Raw genomic sequence first — 17,887 nt, 5'->3', positions numbered from 1 at the left:
TCAAATTGATTCAAATAGATTTTGATTCAATTCGAATCAGAATCAACACTGACCGATTCAATCCCGATTTCCAATTTTTAAATCCCTGCTATGGACACGAAAATTAGTTAATTAATTGTTATTCCAGATTTTGCTCAGCAGTACCAGTCTCCTATTTTGGAGCCATTTGAGAGCTGGACTGGTCACAGTAGTGGATTGAGGACTTTTGAAACATCTTGAGTTAATTTAATAAACGCCCCTCTCCCAAAAGTCAAGGATCATGAATCACGATGCAAATTGTCTACTTTCCTTATTTTCTCTTCAAAATTTTTTTTCCCCTCCAGACAACCACAGTCCAAAGGTTCTAATATACCTTTGTTGAGAGAGGCCGAGAGATGCCCCTGTATAATACTAAATTATATTAGTAAATTTTACCATCAGTCTCTCTCAAGTGAGGATTTGAATTGATATTTTTATCCTTTTGTCTAAAGCACATAAAGTTATGTTAATAATCTTTACTATCAATTTCTGTTAAGTGAGGATTTGAATTGATATTTTTACCCTTTTGTCTAAAGCACATAAAGTCAATCCCATAAACATCTTGTCTATTTGGGTCCAATTCAAATACAATTAGAGCCACTTCTTGAGTAGATGACGGTGTTGAAGCAACGAAGAATATAGCCTCTAATGGAGACGTCTGAAGCGTTGGTGAGCTGGTTGAGTTGAACGCCAGCATTGATGTGTTGAGCCATTTTGAGGCATTCTTCCAAGACTGAGTTGCAGGTAGTGTCGAATTCCGATGAGTCTTGAAAGGATTTCTCCACTCTCTTCGATGCTGATAACCCCACCAGAGCAATATATGAGTTTCATAGGTGAGAAAGGGAACAAAGCGATGGAATCTCTTTATCGTGAATTTGGTCTCAAGGGTACAGGTAGAACCGTTGTCTCAACTTAGAAGCCATTTTGACCATCTAGTTCTTTGATTTGGGGAAGAAGAAGAATGAGAAGGGCATACTTGGTAGTTAACTTATTATGAGGGTGTTTTGGTATTTAAAAAAGAAAACTAACCCAACTGATGTCAGCATTTAAGGTACATTAAGAAATATAAGCGTAATTTGTATTATGTAGGGGGTGTATCTAATAGTGGCATCTTCTAAGGGGTTGACACCGTAAATTACCCTTCAAAGTATATGTAAAAACATCAATAATGATAGAATTTTCATATTTTATGTGGGGCAGGATGGACATTTCATCCTCCCATACATCTTGACGCAAGGCTACACTATCTTTTACCATTTTATTTCCAACTTGTTTGTTTTCAGGTAACAATTGGGTGGATAAGAGTTTCCAAAGATCCAGACTAAAGGTAGAAAAGATTATTTACCATAAAAAAAAAAAAAAAAGGGCAAAAAGATTACTATTTAATCGCGTGGTCCCTGCGCAATCCCAGCATCCAAACAGGGACGGTGATTTGGTCAGTTCGGGCTTCTGTGTCTGCGCGCAGGGGTGCACGACGGGCACAGAAAGGTGTGGACGCAGATGCCGCAGGAGTCCCTTCTTCCCCTCCTCAGGCTCAGAGAGTGGTGGCATGCACCTCTTCCTCCGCCGTTGGTAACACTATAACACTACACACACACCTCCATTAATTCATTTTCGAATCAGGAATCATTCTTGTCAGTTTCCAGCTCCGGAGATCTCTCTTTCTCTCTCTCTCTCTCTGTATCTCGTTTGCTTGTAAGACAAAATCGTAGTATCATTGCCGGAATCTCCTCCAGCATCGGACTCCGATATCGAAACAGTGTCCTGAAGATGGAATTTGGCTTCTGAGGAGAAGCACAACTCATCTCCGGACTCTGCTATTGGAGCTTTTGTGCTCGTAACTCATTAGGTAGAGTATTCTCGATCTTTGTTGATTTTTTATTATGCATTTTACAATACACATTTCGTTAGGTTTAGGAATGAATGCAATATTAGCAGAAGATTCTTTTAGAGGCTTTGGTAGGTTACTGTTCGATCTCATTTACGAAGAACTCGTCAAATTTATTTTCTCGAGCTTATTTATCTTCAATTGGATGCCCCCATCATTTCTTCGACCTCCTTCTTGTGGTTGTATGAATTGAAAGCTGGTCATTATCAACATCTAATTTAAAATATGTGGATCTAATGAGCTCTTTTGAAGTCTGCAATATGTAGTTGGATAAATGAGGAAGAAAATTTCATAGAGAAACAAGAGAAGGGAATATATTAATACTGAAATCGCAAATTTTGCAACACGAGGAAAATAATGAAGAAAGGGGAAATTTTTGAGGTTTTTGGTTGAAAAAATAATCGAATTCAACTGAACATTAGGCTGTAGCAATTTAGCCCCATTGACCCAAAACATGGTTGTGGCACTGACTACAGGGATGATAGTCACACTGGTAATTTAATTGGGCTTCAAATTTGATGTAGGTACCATTTGGATTTACTGTGGTAGTCTGGCTCTCTAGCTTTATGAAAGATTAAGAAAAATTCTCACAGACAGGAGGATCGGAGAATGGCATCCAATTCTCCTACTCTTCTCCCCCCATTCTCCAGTCATTTGCGACACATAAAAGGATCACAGGTTCCTGATGAGTAGATTATTGAGAGGAGAACACATTCAAATATGTTACTATGTTTATGATGGTTTGTTCGTAGCTTGGGTCCTATCATCTGAATAACTAGAGATACCCTGCTTGGATGGTTCAGATTTTCATTGTATTGTTTTCCGATGCGACCCCTGTAGTTGATCAATTTTCTCTATGACTATGCAATCTTTATACAGTTCCACTAGAGAGCTCCCCCTCCCACCCCCTCCAAAAAAAAAAAAAAAAAGGAGGGATTTAATGAGGATGAAAATAAGTAGAATTCTAATCCCAGAAGGGGATAGTGCAAAAATGTCGCAATACTTTATTGGCTAAGGAAAGCACGCCAATAGCCTTCAAAGGAAAATCTGTCACTAAATATTTTCTTGGTCTCAAAACTCCATGCTTTAGCCACAACATCTCCCATGTCATTGCTGCCTATCTTCTTCAAATAGATAGCTATGATCAATTCCCCTGCAAGGGGGGGGGGTGTTTAGTAATCAAATGTGTTTTTTGATAATTATTACTTAATGTAATAGCCCCTGTTCATTGTGGTTTACTCTGATGTAGCCCCCCCTCCCTTACCATACTGCACCTTGCTCTTCTGATTTTCAGACTTTTAAGCATGATACTCCACTTGTTCTGAAATTCCATGGTTTTTTATGAATCTCAGGCTGGCATAATGCTTTGTGTCCTTGTAATCGCACTTGTGAATGTGATTGCATGAAGTGAAAGATGGGTTTAAGGGATAACCATATGGCAGAGAGCATACTTGGTTATCCTGGCATTTCAGGGCATGAGAGGTGCGAAAGCTACTTGCTTGTTCATGCTGAAACTTCCCTTGGGAATGGTTTGCGAGCTTCCTTGTATCTTCTTGGTCTTGCCTATTGTTTCTTTGGGTTGTCAGCTATTACTGCCCGTTTCTTCCGGTCAATGGAGAATGTTGTAAAACAAACTCGGGAGGTAGTGGAGGTAGATCCTTGCAAAAATACTGTATTGGTTAGACATGAAAAGGTATGGAACTATGCAATAGCAGACATCACTCTTCTGGCTTTTGGGACAAGTTTCCCCCAAATTTCTTTGGCCACTATAGATGCTTTTCAGAACCTTGGTCAGCTTTATGCAGGAGGTTTGTCACCCATTTTTTTATTTTTTAACTGTAGCGTATTGGATTGCTTTAATTTATATGTAGCAATATCATGATCCATATAGAATTAAAAGAGGCCCCTGATCTTATTTTTGTGAGCCATTATGCAGTGCTGTATAACTGGGATAGATGGTTTGAAAGGTCCCATCTACTTCTTAGAACGTGTGTTGGGGGAACAATTTACAAGATGAAGATTTCATTCGTTACAAGGGTTACAGATCCTGCAACCAATAAAATTGTCTATACTTTAGTGAACTCTTAAAAAATACGAAGAAAAGGCAATATGATAATTAATGGAAAATCTCAATATTCAATTTGGTAGTTTCAATAAATGAAATATAGTAAAAAAATGTAGGTGGAAGTATGCAATGTGGGAAAATATTGACAGAAATATGCAAGATGGAAGATTTATTTTGTACTCAAGAGTGCCCCATATTGCATAGTGTGGTCCGTATTTTCACATCCACTGCCACATATGTTCAAAGTTTCATGTGCTTTTTATTCATTGAAACTATCATATTGAATATTGAAGTCATATTCTTAAATTTGATACTTGCTGTTCATTTTCCCCCCATATTATTTTTGTTGTTGTTGATTATAGTGAATGATAAACTTGGGATGTATGGCACTAGCATTAAATGAATCATTAGAAAATCCAAAAAATATATATAGGACTGTTCTCTTGTGAAACAAAAATTTGTAGTTACATTACTACAGGGAATGGTTATAATGAAAATCTGATGATCCTTTCGTGATATAAGAAACTAAACTTTTTTACTTCAAACTAGGCCTTCTGGACTCGCCCTTTGCAGGGAGATGAATTCTGGTTTTTACATGAACTGGAAAAGTGGGCCAAGTGACATACTAATTGGTTGGCCCTTTAAGATCAAAGAGGGCCCTGATAAAGAGACATAAAAAAAAAAAAAAAAAAAAAAAAAAAAAAAAAAGAAGAAGAAGAAGAAGAAGAAGAAGAAGCTCACATTACACCATTTTTTGGTTTGTTAACCTGCCTGTGTATAATTATTACAGAAAATTGATCAACAACAAGAACAGCCGCCATTAGGCCCACCATTTTGTGTATGCACCATCCCTTCACAGTTTCGGTGAGTAACTGCCGGTGTCTGCTGTTCTCATCGTTCCACCAGACAACTTAGAAATTTTTTGACATTCCAAAGCAGTGTTATGGAAGAACACCTATCCTTTGCAATTTCATAGTTTAAGTGCTTAAATTGGATTTGCCCAATCTGATCTTAACTTTTTAGTTAATGTGAATGAAGTCTTGTTGCTAGAGAAACCAGTAGTTGTGCTCCAATGCATTGACTGTTCAAATTACTCACAAGGAATTTGTTACTGCATGGACTTAGATAGATATAAACAGAGATTAGCCATTATCTATGTGATTCATTATTGTTTAAATATATTTTTGTGTTATCACTACATGGTTTTATATCCTACCTTTTTTAAGTTTACACTAAAATAATTGTATGTGCTATTTTATAATGATTGGTTATGAAATATGTATTATTAACACATAGTATCCATCTGATCTGTAGGTTTGGGTCCTGGAACACTTGTTGGTTCTGCTGCATTCGACCTATTTCCTATCCACGCTGTTTGTGTAGTAGTTCCTAAGGCAGGAAAATTAAAAAAGATATCAGATATTGGTGTCTGGCTCGTAGAACTCTTTTGGTCATTTTGGGCTTATATTTGGCTTTACATAATATTAGAGGTAAGTCCCATATATCCATCCATTCTTAGACCGCAATGGATGTTTGTTTGTTTACTTGCTTCTGACACTACAAGTTATGTTGAATCTATTCTGTAATGATGATGAAAAAAAAAAAATTTGGTGCAACATGATGAAGAAAATTGTCATACTGTGACAAGGCATGGTAGGTGGTTCAGAACATCTTGTGCACATTCATGTCACCTTGTCATTTGTTCTAACTTATGCTTACTTTCCCTTGTTTTCTATCATTCTCCCCCTCCCATTGGGCCAATTTCTAATGGGAGATGTGCAATCTATTGTTATGTTTATCTGATAATGTTCCAATTAAATGATCTTTTGTGTCCTCTTGAGGGATGTATTACTATCCCAATTATTCGGTTCTCAACAATGAAGGGCTAGCTACCCCCCCACCCCAAAAAAGTCTTAAAAGTTAGAAGTGAGAGTCTATGAACCTCTTTTTTTTATTATAATAATGGAATGAGCCTTCTTGCTGATGCAAGGATCCTGTTTGTTTCCTTTGTCTTGCTTCATACCATATGATGATATGTCTAATCTCATACAGGACTGACCTTATAACCGTTCTCCCCAAGGTATGAATGCTGAAGTATTCATTAGAAAGTATATATTTGCGACAATCTCTGGATTTGCTGAGATGAGTCAATCATCTGTAGTGGTGGTCTTAAGAATGCTCCCTTCTCCGACCCTTGCTGCCCAACCTGAGAGCAGACAGCTAATACGCTCCACTTATCGAACAGGGGTCTGTGGTCAGTCCATGACCCAGGTACCAAAGGTGCCCTTGGGTTGATCTTGTAGTTCCTACGGGGTGGTGACAATGGGGTCAGTCCATGGATTTTCCTTTTGCTGCATTCTGCTAAAAGGGTTGGAGGGAGAAGGTCCCCTTCTTTTCCATATATAGGCATCCTGTGCAGTGTCATGCCATTCTTGATTACTTCTGCAGTGTGCATAGCAATTTATATGTTTCTTGACAAAAAATGTTTGTTATAGATTTGGACCCCAAATTTGGTCACCCTGTGGGAGGGCCTCATTCTTGATTAATGTTGCAGTGTGCATGGCAATTTATAAATGTCTTAACAAAAAATGTTTTCTTTAGGTTTGGACCCCAAATGTGGTTACCCTGTGGGAGGCCTTGTTGACGGTGCTGCAATTTGGATTACTGCTCATCCATGCCTATGCTCAAGACAAACGCTGGCCCTACTTATCTTTGCCACTGTATGCTTCTTCTGTACTAAACTTTTGACCTCTAATTTTGGGTTTTCTGAACAGATGGCATTTTGCTTTACGAAACTACAGATGACAGCATAGTATTTAACATGCCCTTGTGGTCATTCTTCTTGTGTATATGTCAGGACAAGAACAGAGAAACCTGATGAGTGGGTGCCAGTAGAAGCTTCCCCTCGTGAAGATAAAAATATTGATTATGACGATTCTGAGATACTTCAAGCTGGTGAGGAGGAAGACAGTAACATAGCTGATATCTTCTCCATTCATTTGGAAAGGGGTAAAGGTAGCGAAAAACCTGATCTGCCCTTTCAATTCTTTGGATTCTGATTAATGTTTGCTGAAACTATGGGTAGATCATTTAGTCAGCAGTTCTTGTTGTCATTGTCCAATCATTGACTCTTTGACTTCTTGACATTGATTCTACTTTCTGAACTTGGGAGATGCAAATGAGGGAGGAGATGAACAGATGGGTGTCAAGTCTTGTTTATTTGAACAAAAACTTTTGTTGTAATTCGCAATGTCAACACTCTAATAGCACTAATGAAACAAATCAACCAATTTTGTTTAACAAGTCTATTGTAGATCTGATGTAATACTGAAATTGAGGAAGCTCAAAACAGTACCAGGGTAGGATCTTTTCTCAGAGAATAGGGAATTCTAGATATGGAGAATAGGATATTGCTAAAATTTGTTGAAAGATGAAAAGGATGGAACAATAAACAATAAAATAACACCCGGGCTTCACACCACAAGGTGGATCGACTGGATCAAACACCAACCTACCTTGATCAAACACAAGGGATTTCTTGAGCAAACATAAGAAGAGAGTTGCATAAGCAAACTTTGTATTAAATTCTGAGTTGTCCTTGAATGCTTACAATTGATCCCTATTTATAGGACCAACTCAACAAAACATTACATACCCAATTTCCAACTAACAATAGTAGAAAGTCTTCACTTATTAAAGTTGGGGTAGGAAAGTCTTCACTTATTAAAGTTGGGGTAGGAAAGTCTTCACCTTCCAACTACTAAAGTTGGAAAAGACTTCACCTATCAATTACCAAAAGTAGAAAAATCCTCACCTCTTAAAGTGGGAATGGAAAAGTTTTCACCCCCCCCAACTACCAAATGTGGAAAAGTCTTCACCTACCAACTACCAAAGGTGGAAAAATCATCATCTCTTAAAGTTGGTATGGGAAAGTCTTCACCCCACCATTACTTACAAAAGTGAGTTGATTCTCCTCCCCCTTTTTAGAAAAGTAAAAAGTAAAAGTAAAAGTAAAAGTACCTTCTAAACACTTATTGACCCCATGACTAGTTCAACTAATGAACCAAACCACTGCTAGACCAAAACATGTAAACCATAGTAACTAATCCCGTATGCATACCTATTACCATGGTTTAGGCTCATTAAACTATTAAAGTTGCCTATTACATTAAAAAACCCTTGGACCAAAGGCCTAACATGCATACAACCCAACCATAGACTTATTCCTAAGAAAACAAGCCCATTTTGGTGATAAATCTGCATCAAGATCTTTAGGTAAAACATGCATTTGAAAGGAAAAAATCATGAGATTCTATTATGGGCAGAAGCTTAATGAAATCAAGAACATGATAGGGTTCTCTAGGAACGAGCTAGTCTGCCTTTCTATATTCGTTGTAAATGATGTGCACATGCATTCCAAGAAACCCAAATTCGACTCATGATGCCACATCCAAAGATCTCAGGTTTAGGTACTGGAATCCTGTTTTGCCATTCAATTCTTTTTCAGCCTATGTAACAACAACTACTCAGACTTATCTCAACTAAATGGAGTCTGCTTCATGGATCCGATCAAAGACAGCTGTTACAGTTTCAGAAGCTGTAGCTAAACCAGAAAACTAGAAACAAGAAGAAAAAGAGGAAGAAAAGAGGAGAGGAGGAAGAAGATGAAGTAACCAGAGGAAGTCTCAAGAATGGATAGCAACCTGAGATTAATTCAATGTGAATATAATCTCAGGTTCTCGTATTGTATATATAACTTTAGGTCAAGAAGAAAGACAAAAGAACCCCCACATACATGAAGGAAAAACCCAAAAAGACCCAAACCACTGAGACAAGGACAATCCTGTCCCTGTCGTAGGCGCTACTTAGCGCTATTCCCTGTTTGGGAATAGCAATAAATTCAACAACAACAAAAGAAAAGTAAAAGGAAAGGGACGCAACACAACAAATAAACTCACCTAAATGTTGTTGGCTACATGGATTTGTGCCCTTCAATCAGATTTATTCGAGGTTATACTTGAGACGAGACCTAAACTATGCATGTCTCTCCTCACTCCTTCTCTTATGGTCATTTTAGGCCTGCCCTAGCCCATTTAGATCCTTCAGTTTGAACCAGGTCGCTGCTCTTTGCTGGTGCATCATCAGGCCTCCATTGGACATGGCCATACCACCTCAAACGGCTTTCTCGGAGCTTATCATAAATCAAGGCATTTCCCAAATCAGCTCTAATATGATGATTCCTTACTTTATCCTTACTAGTTTTGCCGCGCATCCATCTCAGCATCCTCTTCAATGCTTTCTTTTTCAGCCTATATTTTGCTGAAATAGTGATTTCCAGGATCCACATGATAAAAGGTTTTGCTTTCTGCCCTCCCCCATTTCTCCCTGAATGCTGGCTGCCAACCTGTTCACCCAATCCCCCTCCCTCCCTCTCTCTCTCCTTTACCCCAGCTTGGGACCTGCAGCATAAAAACACCAGAGGAATTTTACACATCACACATCTGCTTTCAAAGAGCCTCAATCATGCAAAGTTATAGGTGTGCCCAAATGGGCCCTAAAAGTTTCTTGTGTTCGTTAACACTCTCATTATTTCATTTTAAAGTATATCTTAGTCCCAACTAAGTTGCGTAGCAGGATCTTGTTCAAGCAGGGGATGTACAAGAAACTAATGGTGCCTCACTGCCTCCACCTGCCGCAATCACCTGAAAAGTAAAAGCACATTACTTCAAAGCGACAAACAATCCTGTAGTCATTGCTCCCAGTACCTTTTATGTTATGCTGTAGGCTGCTTTTTTGTTTGATGTCAATGCAATTTTTCATACTTTTTCCAAATATATAATGCTAAATATGGGTGTCTTTGTAGTGGAAAATACCCTTGAAATGCTTTTCCTCACCTTCCATGGCAGCTTCTCAAAAAGGATATAGAAGGTGATGACCACAGAAGACTTTGTCCCGCATTTGGTGGTCTGCCTTCCACTGGATGACCTAGATCTAATGTTTCTCCTACTGCAGCAGGATATAGTAAAGTTTCTTCTAAGATATACACTCTTATCTATATTGAGAAATAACTATTCATTGATCTAATTTCCTTCATATTCGCCCAAGTATAATATTAGGAAATTACAATTCGCTGATGCCCATCTTCATTCTCCTAAAGCAGAGCTAAATGGTCACCTATGTTTCAATATAAGAAGAAAAGCTGCAGACCTTTGTCTGTTTGGTATCCAAATAATGTGATTTATCTTAAAGCAGTATATTTTTTATTTACAAATTACAACTATATTATGTGTTGCACATATTCCCCAGACTAGTTACCAAATCTATTTAGAAATTCTTTGAAAGAGAGAATAGAGGTGGACAAAGGATAATTTTTACTAATTCAATGGCATTTGTGTTTATTTTTAATTTTTATTCATCATGGACTTCTGTCTGCATTTTCATTGTCTCCTTGTAGCCTTATATCTAATTTTTTCTTTGGCAGATCCACTGTATCAAAACGTGCCAAATTATGATCCTATTGAATCATGTGATGGAAACTTTCTCAAGAAGTCCATTCAAGAAGATTCTAATGTGGTCTCAGTTTGGAAACAACAATTCCTGGAGGCATTAGTGGTGAGACTCTTGTTATTTATTCTGTTCTATATATTTGTTGAACGTCATTTACTTTTCCATAGCATTAGGTGGCAGATAAAACTGGTTTGAAAAAGTAACAGTAAAAATAATACTGAACTTTTTAGTTTCTGCTGCCTGGTGGTACTCGGCTGGGGCTTGAAGATATGGAATTTATAATGCAAATGTTGAAATGTCAGGCCTCCTTCCATTAATTACTAGAGGATGTTTTGCATAAGTTTATGATTGGGGAGAAAAAAGCAAAAATTTGTCTCCAAATTTCCTGTTTTGGAACTCTTAATTTTGCACATGTGGGTCATCTTCCTTTTACAAATTTGAAGAGTGGATGATTATTGCTTTTATGTTCTACTAGAGCTGCTCACTTGTGTTAATGTCTAGACATACTTTGGACTGTTTGGCAAAGGGTTTAGTCCTCAAAGGATCATCTCTCTCTAGCTAATTAACATAAAAATAGTGATTTTCTACCTCTGGTAGAGGTTGAGTTCTTTGGTCTCAATATTTTTTTTTTTGAGGGGTGTGTGTGGGTTGCTCCCAGCAGGAATATGATCATAGTGAATTCATGATTTATTGAATACCTTTCATCCTTTTTGAATATAGTGCAAGAAACTTTCCTGATTACCCCTCCTTGAACAGTTAGAGAAAGCTGGATCGCGAAAACTGGACAATTTGTATTTACGGCTTGCAAGAATTTCCTGGCAACTAATCCTTGCACCATGGAGAGTTCTGTTTGTTTTTGTGCCTCCTTGTCAAATTGCCCATGGATGGATCGCCTTCATATGCTCTCTGATTTTCATTAGTGGAATAGCTTATATTGTCACAAAGCTCACGGATCTAATAAGCTGTGTCACAGGTACCTCATCTCTCTCTGTATCTGTCTCTTTCTTTTGTGTTGCAAAACAAAAGCCAAAACCCACTCCCCCCCACCCCCAAAAAAAAAAAGAGAAAAAAGAGAGAAGGATCCCTTTCTGCATAATTGATACTGTATTCTTTTCTTGCAGGAATAAATGCTTATGTCATTGCATTTACAGCACTGGCAAGTGGGACCTCATGGCCAGATTTAGTTGCAAGCAAGATTGCTGCTGAACGTCAAACAACAGCGGACTCTGCCATTGCAAATATAACTTGCAGGTTCTATTCTTCAAACTTTCTTTTAGCTAGGGTCTTATGAAACCATTTTATTTTCTCATCCTAAACAGAACGAATTACATGAGAGAAGGCCTACAAAAAACAAGATTGCTTTGTTAGGCATGTGGTGGGATGATATTATAAACTACAAGCTTGAAACTGTGCTAAACTGTAGAACATAGGTTTACTACAACAGCAGAGTGAGAAACCACACCCATGCGAGGATGGGAGGCCGATATGTTCATTAAGGGACCCACATCTATTAGGAGGAGAGCGAGTGTGAGTGTGGACCCCATGGGTTATTCCGTGAGAGGGTATGGGAAGGAAGCCTTACTCCGGTGTCGTGGAGATCTTTTCCCATGAAATTTATATTTGCTGAAAAAACTGAAATTGAAAAAGCATTTGAGGAATGGAAATGGAAGAAGTGTCTTTGGAAACCTCGGCTCTAGACACTGTGGTTCATGAAGACTGTAGAATGATTAGTAAAGGATAATTACTTGATGTAAGCTGTAATAAACACAGGATTTTATTTTCTTCGGAAGCATTCTCCTTTCCAATTGATGTATGCCATGCATTTGTTTTCCACTTTTAGTCGAACACTAGTAAATAGAGCACAGTCTACCAGTTAAAGTTAATGTTCGTTTCTTATTTTTAGCTTACTAATGCATGCATTTCTTTTCGACTTTTCCACATTCATAGTGTAGTATATGGTGCTGATTTATAGTTTTTCACTCTTCCCTGTTATGCAGCAACTCTGTCAATATTTATGTGGGCATTGGTTTTCCATGGCTGGTTAACACAGCATACAACTTCATTGCGTATAGGGAACCACTACGGATCCAGAACGCCAAAGGCCTCAGCTTCTCTTTGCTGGTTTTCTTCATGACTTCCATAGCATGTATTGCTGTCCTGGTGTTTAGGCGCATGAAACTGGGTGCTGAGTTGGGAGGACCAAGGATATGGGCTTGGGCAACCTCTATTTTCTTCATGTTCCTGTGGGTTGTTTTTGTTGTTCTTTCTTCCCTAAAGGTTTCTGGCATCATTTGAGTGCACCCTCTATATCCCCATGTCCAAGTTGTTATACAGCCAATGTAAAGAACAATAAAAGCAAGAATTATAGGCACAACTGTTATTTTTTTTAATTTTATTTTTTTGGGGGGTGAGGGATTGTCCGAAGGCTTGTATCACCATTATATTGAACTCATCTACTCGATGGACACTCTCTGCCACAAGGTAATTTAATTGAGCTCAGATTTTTTGAACGTGATCACATCACCATCTACTTTGGTCTTGGATCTTCAGCACATCCCATTGCCTGCAGAGCACCCATGTTGGGACAGATTTCCAAGTATACTGGAGTACGGTGTTGTTCATTATACATGGCTATTGATGGAACTACCCCTAAGATATTGTTTCCCTCAAGTTTCATGACATGAAAATACTGAGAGTCTGAGTCGCATTGGCAAGTCAGCTTGGATGAAATCATAGTATGTCCAACATAGTTGATCACCTCACTGTCTTTGGGGAAGCCACGCTAAGCGAATAGGGAGCATAACTTGAATGCCTCCGTGTCTCCAGGGTGCCAGCTAGGATGCCACATTGTAAATAAAGAGATCCACTCAACCATGTTTGCTTCTCCGATGGCATGACAGGATGAGAGGGGAGGGGGGAGAACAGAACAAAGCCAGAGACCTTGAGAAGAGGATGCAATGTTAATTTTTCAATTGTAATAAAACACCAGTACTGTTAGCGGTAGAGAATGCATGCACCAACACCCAATCACAGATTACTTAAAAAAGATCCTTCCAGTAACCAATATGCAGAAAATCAAGATACAAGAAATAAATTTGAAATGGAGAAGAATGTGAAGTGCATTACTACAGTACCAGGTATCCCCCACGTTGATTTCCTTCCCTAAGAGTTTTCTTATTTTAATGATATACAACAGACATACAAAATGTCATTGGACAAAAATTGCCCCCTCCCAAGAACCAGAAAAAAAGTGACGCCTCCACCACACATTTGAATTTTTCTTTTTCAATTCTTCCATGATTTCTCTTAAGCAAGCGCACCAGTGCAAGCTGTAGCTGGAGGACCAGTAAGCTGTTTCTTGGTAGAGCTGTATTTCTTGGTAATGAATCTGAAATAAAAACATAAGAAAAGCATGAGAAAAGCCTATAAGTGGGAACTATCCAGGGTTGGTAAATCTGATGGACCCTACATTAAAGAACAACTTAGGAGCCCAGATGAAGGAATCTGGCTGATATATAGGTTATAACAATGCAAGTTTGGTCAATCAGAAATGTATTAACCAGAAAAGAAAAAGAAAAAAAATGTGCATAAACTTGAAACATCAAATATCCTATAGGTGGGGACCATCAATCTTTCAGCATCCTCCTTGAAGCTGGACCATATTCCCTGATAGGCTGCTGACAAGTATCTTTGGAGTCTGACAGACATCAACCTTAGATTTCATCACCAAAACATGTCAACCATATTCCCTGATATGTGTGTGTGTGTGTGTGTGCGTCTGGAGAAAATGCCTGCTTCCTTTAGTATAGATAGAAGCACAAGCATACCCAAATACAGAGGCAAGGTAAAGTATCAGGATTCAGATATAGAAGTTACCTGAAGAAATCTCTCCATAACAACTCAAACATCAGCCAGTTCATTCCAGCATCAGATGGGCCGGAACCACCATCTTTCTGGGTTGAAGCAGCAGAAATTGTCCTAAAATCAAATTTTGTTCAAGTAAGAACCTCTTCATGGAATGCTGACATTAGAAAATTATATGCAAAGAAAAGGCACCTGGTGACAGATTTCTTTAGCTCATCAAACATGAAACGAGGAGAGAGGCACCCCATGGCTAACCATGGAGAGATTTTACAGGAGAAGTTTGCACCGTATATGCTATTATCTCCCTTGTTTGGTTGTGCCTGACATTCCACTGCGAACTTTCTAAGCCTTTGCAATGCATTGGTTTCCCCTCCGACAAAAGATGCATCGGCGGCTGGCTTCCCATCCTAGTTAACAAAAAACAACCTCATCACTTTAAGGCAATAATAGCTGCCTCATTACTTTAGGCAATAATAGCTAAATGATAATATTTCCCTTCCTTTTGGAAAGAGAAGAGCATCGGTCTATCTCAACACCTTAATGTGGTAAATCCAGAACCAGAACGGGAATTTTTTTTTACTAATGCATAATCACTATAACACACTAAAGACTTCAGAAATGATCAGATAAACCACCAAAACTTAAAATGTTACATCTACATAATGTTTCTCAACAATATAAAATGATACAAGTAATGTGAAGTATTTGCCAGTAAAAGAATCAGAGTTGGAAGAATATCAAAGAACATGGAAAGCAAATCTTAGGTCAAGATATCCCCATGATGGAGAGCCCGTAGAAAAAGGGGAGAAAACCCTGAGATGGGTCTCAGAGTTGCAGGGGACAGGAGAAATCGCACTAAGCAAAGTGGGGGAGGATGGGAGGAGAATCGCACACACGCCCGCATGCTTCACAAACACTCATGACTCAACTCAATTCATCTTTCCATTCTCTCTTTTTGTCCATCGGTTACAACCATTATAAAGGAAAATAAAGACTCTAACACCGAAAGACATCCTAAAAGGAAACATACTAAAAAAGAAAGGAAATCTAAAACCAACTCGAACTATGTCCTACGTACGCAACTTCCCAAAAAACCTACTAGATCAAATAATCAAATATGGATCCGGTTCATCTCTGTATGGATACCCAGATGGATTTGAATCGGTCCATGAGTGTACATCTACATCAACTCCCACAATGTTGAGAAAAACTCGTCCACGAGTTTTGAAGGAGGATAACAATAAAAACTCACGAGCGGGGGTGAACTGCTCCTTGTTTGCAATGCAAACAAAATCTAAGATATGAAGTTTTGGATGTGCATTCAATTCCGGAAAATCATGGAGAAGTATGAACTCATGATGAGAAATAGGTGGCATTGCACCGACGTCTATCATTACTTGATCCACTATCTTTTCATTTTTCAGTGCCGTTACTGGTTCCACAATTGGACAGTCTTCCTCTTGTGTTGACTCATTCAATTTGTCCCGTGGTTGCATTATTGGTACCATCTTCTTTGAGATGGCTAACCATGAAGAACAAATTTCTGACGCATGTGCAAAGGCTGGATGGTGCACAAATTTTTGTCATGATCAACAATACCACGTCTTTGTTCGAACCAGCCTCAACCCAATTTATTAATACACTGAGGGGAATCAAACACTTCACAAAAAACGCCGTCAAAATATTGAGAAACAAAGAACTCAACAAAGACATCCTCTGACTCAATGATGATCTGATTGGTCTTTGATAATATCCACCACAAATCTGTAGACGAAATTGTTATTCAATCGCTCATCAATTGACAATTTAGCAAACTTTCCATTGGGCAATCGTACTCTGAATTTGAACACAAAAGATTCCATGCCAGACTTGTAATTGGAAGCACTTTAGGCCCCACTATGGAAGAGAACACTTAAAGGTGATTGCAAAATAGTAAATATATGGAGGCAAGAGGAGGGTGGCACAATGGTAATTATATGGAACTCCTTTAGTGATTGGCACAATTGTAAATATGGGAAGTTCTACAAACACAAAGAAGGTCTCGTATGGGTGGGGGGCAAACTTGGAAGCTTAAAAAATTAAGACAAATAGAGATAAAAGAGAAAGTGATGTGAAACCAGGGTTCTGAAATCAGAATCTGTTCGCTTATGGGCCCATTCAATAGTGGAATAGCCAAATATCAAGAATAATGGCAGTTCTGTAAATAACTTGATTTTTAATAAAGGATACAATCTGGTAAATAGATGATAACTTGAACATAAGAGGAAATATCAAAGGGAAAACCAATGTACAAGATGGGGAGGGTATTCCTGGAAAGATGGGTAAACTGATACTTCAGGTAATACTAGGTAAAGGGAAGGGGAATTGAGGAATAAAGGGTTAAATTATTAAATAGGTTAAACCACCCACAATTCTGTTTGGGGGTTGTCTTCAACCTCTAGGTAATCAACACAAGAGGCGGTAGAACAGAGAAACGAAAAAAGGAGAGAAACTCATTGATACTTGTCAGCTGGGTCTGATATTCCAGGCAAAGCATGGCCACAACCTGCCCTCCCAAGACACTAAGATTCAACTCGGAAGAACCTGCAACAAAAGAGATTGGAGGACCTGAACCAGATCTGGCAGAAGGGTGAATATCAGTTCTAAAACGGTTGTGGAACTCACAAATCAGAAGTGCTTTTGATCTCAAATTCAGATATCTGAATCGCCTTAGGGCTTGCTACTGCTCCTCCAAGTCTCAAACCAACAGATTTGGGTACGAAGGACATTGAACCAAACTTGATGGGTTGTTACAGTCAGCTAACAGTGAAACCGAGAAGAAAACCAGAGAACAAAAATAAGAAGAAATAACGAGGGAAGGAAATAAGAAGAAGAAGATCAAAGAGGGATGGAGGGATTTGCAGGCCTGTCAACAGCCATGGTTCAAGCCAAAAAAACCTCAGTCAAATTTCAATTCTTCAAAATCTGAAATCTTCTCCATTACATGGCTATATAAAGAAAAATCAAAACACAACATTGGAAGCTAATTAAAATGGAAACTAACCTAATTTGGCAACTGAAATAAAAATTCAATCTTCCTACTAACTTGACCACACCCTACACTAACAATTAAGGAAAGCAAATCAAGTTACTAAATTACTTCAAAAGTTTCCCATGCTGCATCAGAAATGGAGGGGTAAATAGGGAAAGAAGAAAATAAATAAAGAGGAAATTGATTAAATGGGTGGGATTTAATCACCGACAAAGGGAAAATATCTCTCAACCAGCAATCTGTTCTGTTGAACCCAGGAAACCAGCAAGAAGGATGCTAGTTACGTAACAGTGGAGGGGCCGATGCAAGGAAGGGGAGAGGAACTCCAGGGACTCGTGGCGGTGATTCAAACCAGCAGTGGGAGTCGGCTTCGAGGAGGTCGATTTCAGCAGTTATGGGAAGAGGTCGAGTGCGAACCAAGCAGGAGGCAATGATTGGGATAAGGCTAAGCTTTGTTGTTGTTGTTGTTTTTTCTATTTCATGTCTCTGACTCTTTCTTCTCTTTTTTTTTTTT

At 38.6% G+C, this 17,887-nt stretch overlaps 2 protein-coding genes across 3 annotated transcripts in view; one reads left to right on the top strand and one right to left on the bottom strand.

The window, feature by feature from the left end:
• The first annotated feature begins 1,432 nt into the window (after positions 1–1,432).
• LOC122057313 (magnesium/proton exchanger) lies at positions 1,433–12,996 on the top strand. 2 transcript variants are annotated; one of them, XM_042619367.1, is made up of 9 exons: positions 1,433–1,867; positions 3,259–3,714; positions 5,286–5,461; positions 6,573–6,691; positions 6,829–6,980; positions 10,453–10,583; positions 11,235–11,451; positions 11,600–11,729; positions 12,476–12,996. In XM_042619367.1, exons 2-9 carry the CDS (start codon positions 3,321–3,323, stop codon positions 12,771–12,773), a joined length of 1,617 nt encoding a protein of 538 aa, XP_042475301.1. In that variant the 5' UTR covers positions 1,433–1,867; positions 3,259–3,320; the 3' UTR covers positions 12,774–12,996. The 2 variants fall into 2 exon arrangements, with proteins under 2 accessions (XP_042475301.1, XP_042475299.1); XM_042619365.1 differs by having other exon boundaries at positions 6,829–6,986.
• A 516-nt stretch (positions 12,997–13,512) lies between these two features.
• LOC122057314 (blue-light photoreceptor PHR2) overlaps positions 13,513–17,887 on the bottom strand; it is a 7,263-nt gene continuing 2,888 nt past the window's right edge. Inside the window, exons 2-4 of the mRNA XM_042619368.1 lie at positions 14,535–14,749; positions 14,355–14,456; positions 13,513–13,866 (exon numbers count right to left, since the gene is read on the bottom strand). Of these exons, the coding sequence (XP_042475302.1) occupies positions 13,785–13,866; positions 14,355–14,456; positions 14,535–14,749 (399 nt within the window). The 3' untranslated portion in view covers positions 13,513–13,784. The remainder of the gene's footprint in view (positions 13,867–14,354; positions 14,457–14,534; positions 14,750–17,887) is intronic.

This window comes from Macadamia integrifolia, chromosome 12 (genome assembly GCF_013358625.1).
Source record: "Macadamia integrifolia cultivar HAES 741 chromosome 12, SCU_Mint_v3, whole genome shotgun sequence".
NCBI classification, from domain to species: domain Eukaryota; kingdom Viridiplantae; phylum Streptophyta; class Magnoliopsida; order Proteales; family Proteaceae; genus Macadamia; species Macadamia integrifolia.
Note: the sequence above shows the minus strand (reverse complement) of the source record. Positions and strands in the feature narration are given on the sequence as shown.

Bases quoted from the DNA above. Each gene is read 5' to 3' on its own strand.
- LOC122057313 (XM_042619365.1), top strand. From the start codon at position 3,321: ATGGGTTTAAGGGATAACCATATGGCAGAGAGCATACTTGGTTATCCT. The intron at 6,987-10,452 runs GTAGCGAAAAAC...TTTCTTTGGCAG, and splicing joins TCATTTGGAAAGGGGTAAAG to ATCCACTGTATCAAAACGTG. The intron at 11,730-12,475 runs GTTCTATTCTTC...CCTGTTATGCAG, and splicing joins ATTGCAAATATAACTTGCAG to CAACTCTGTCAATATTTATG.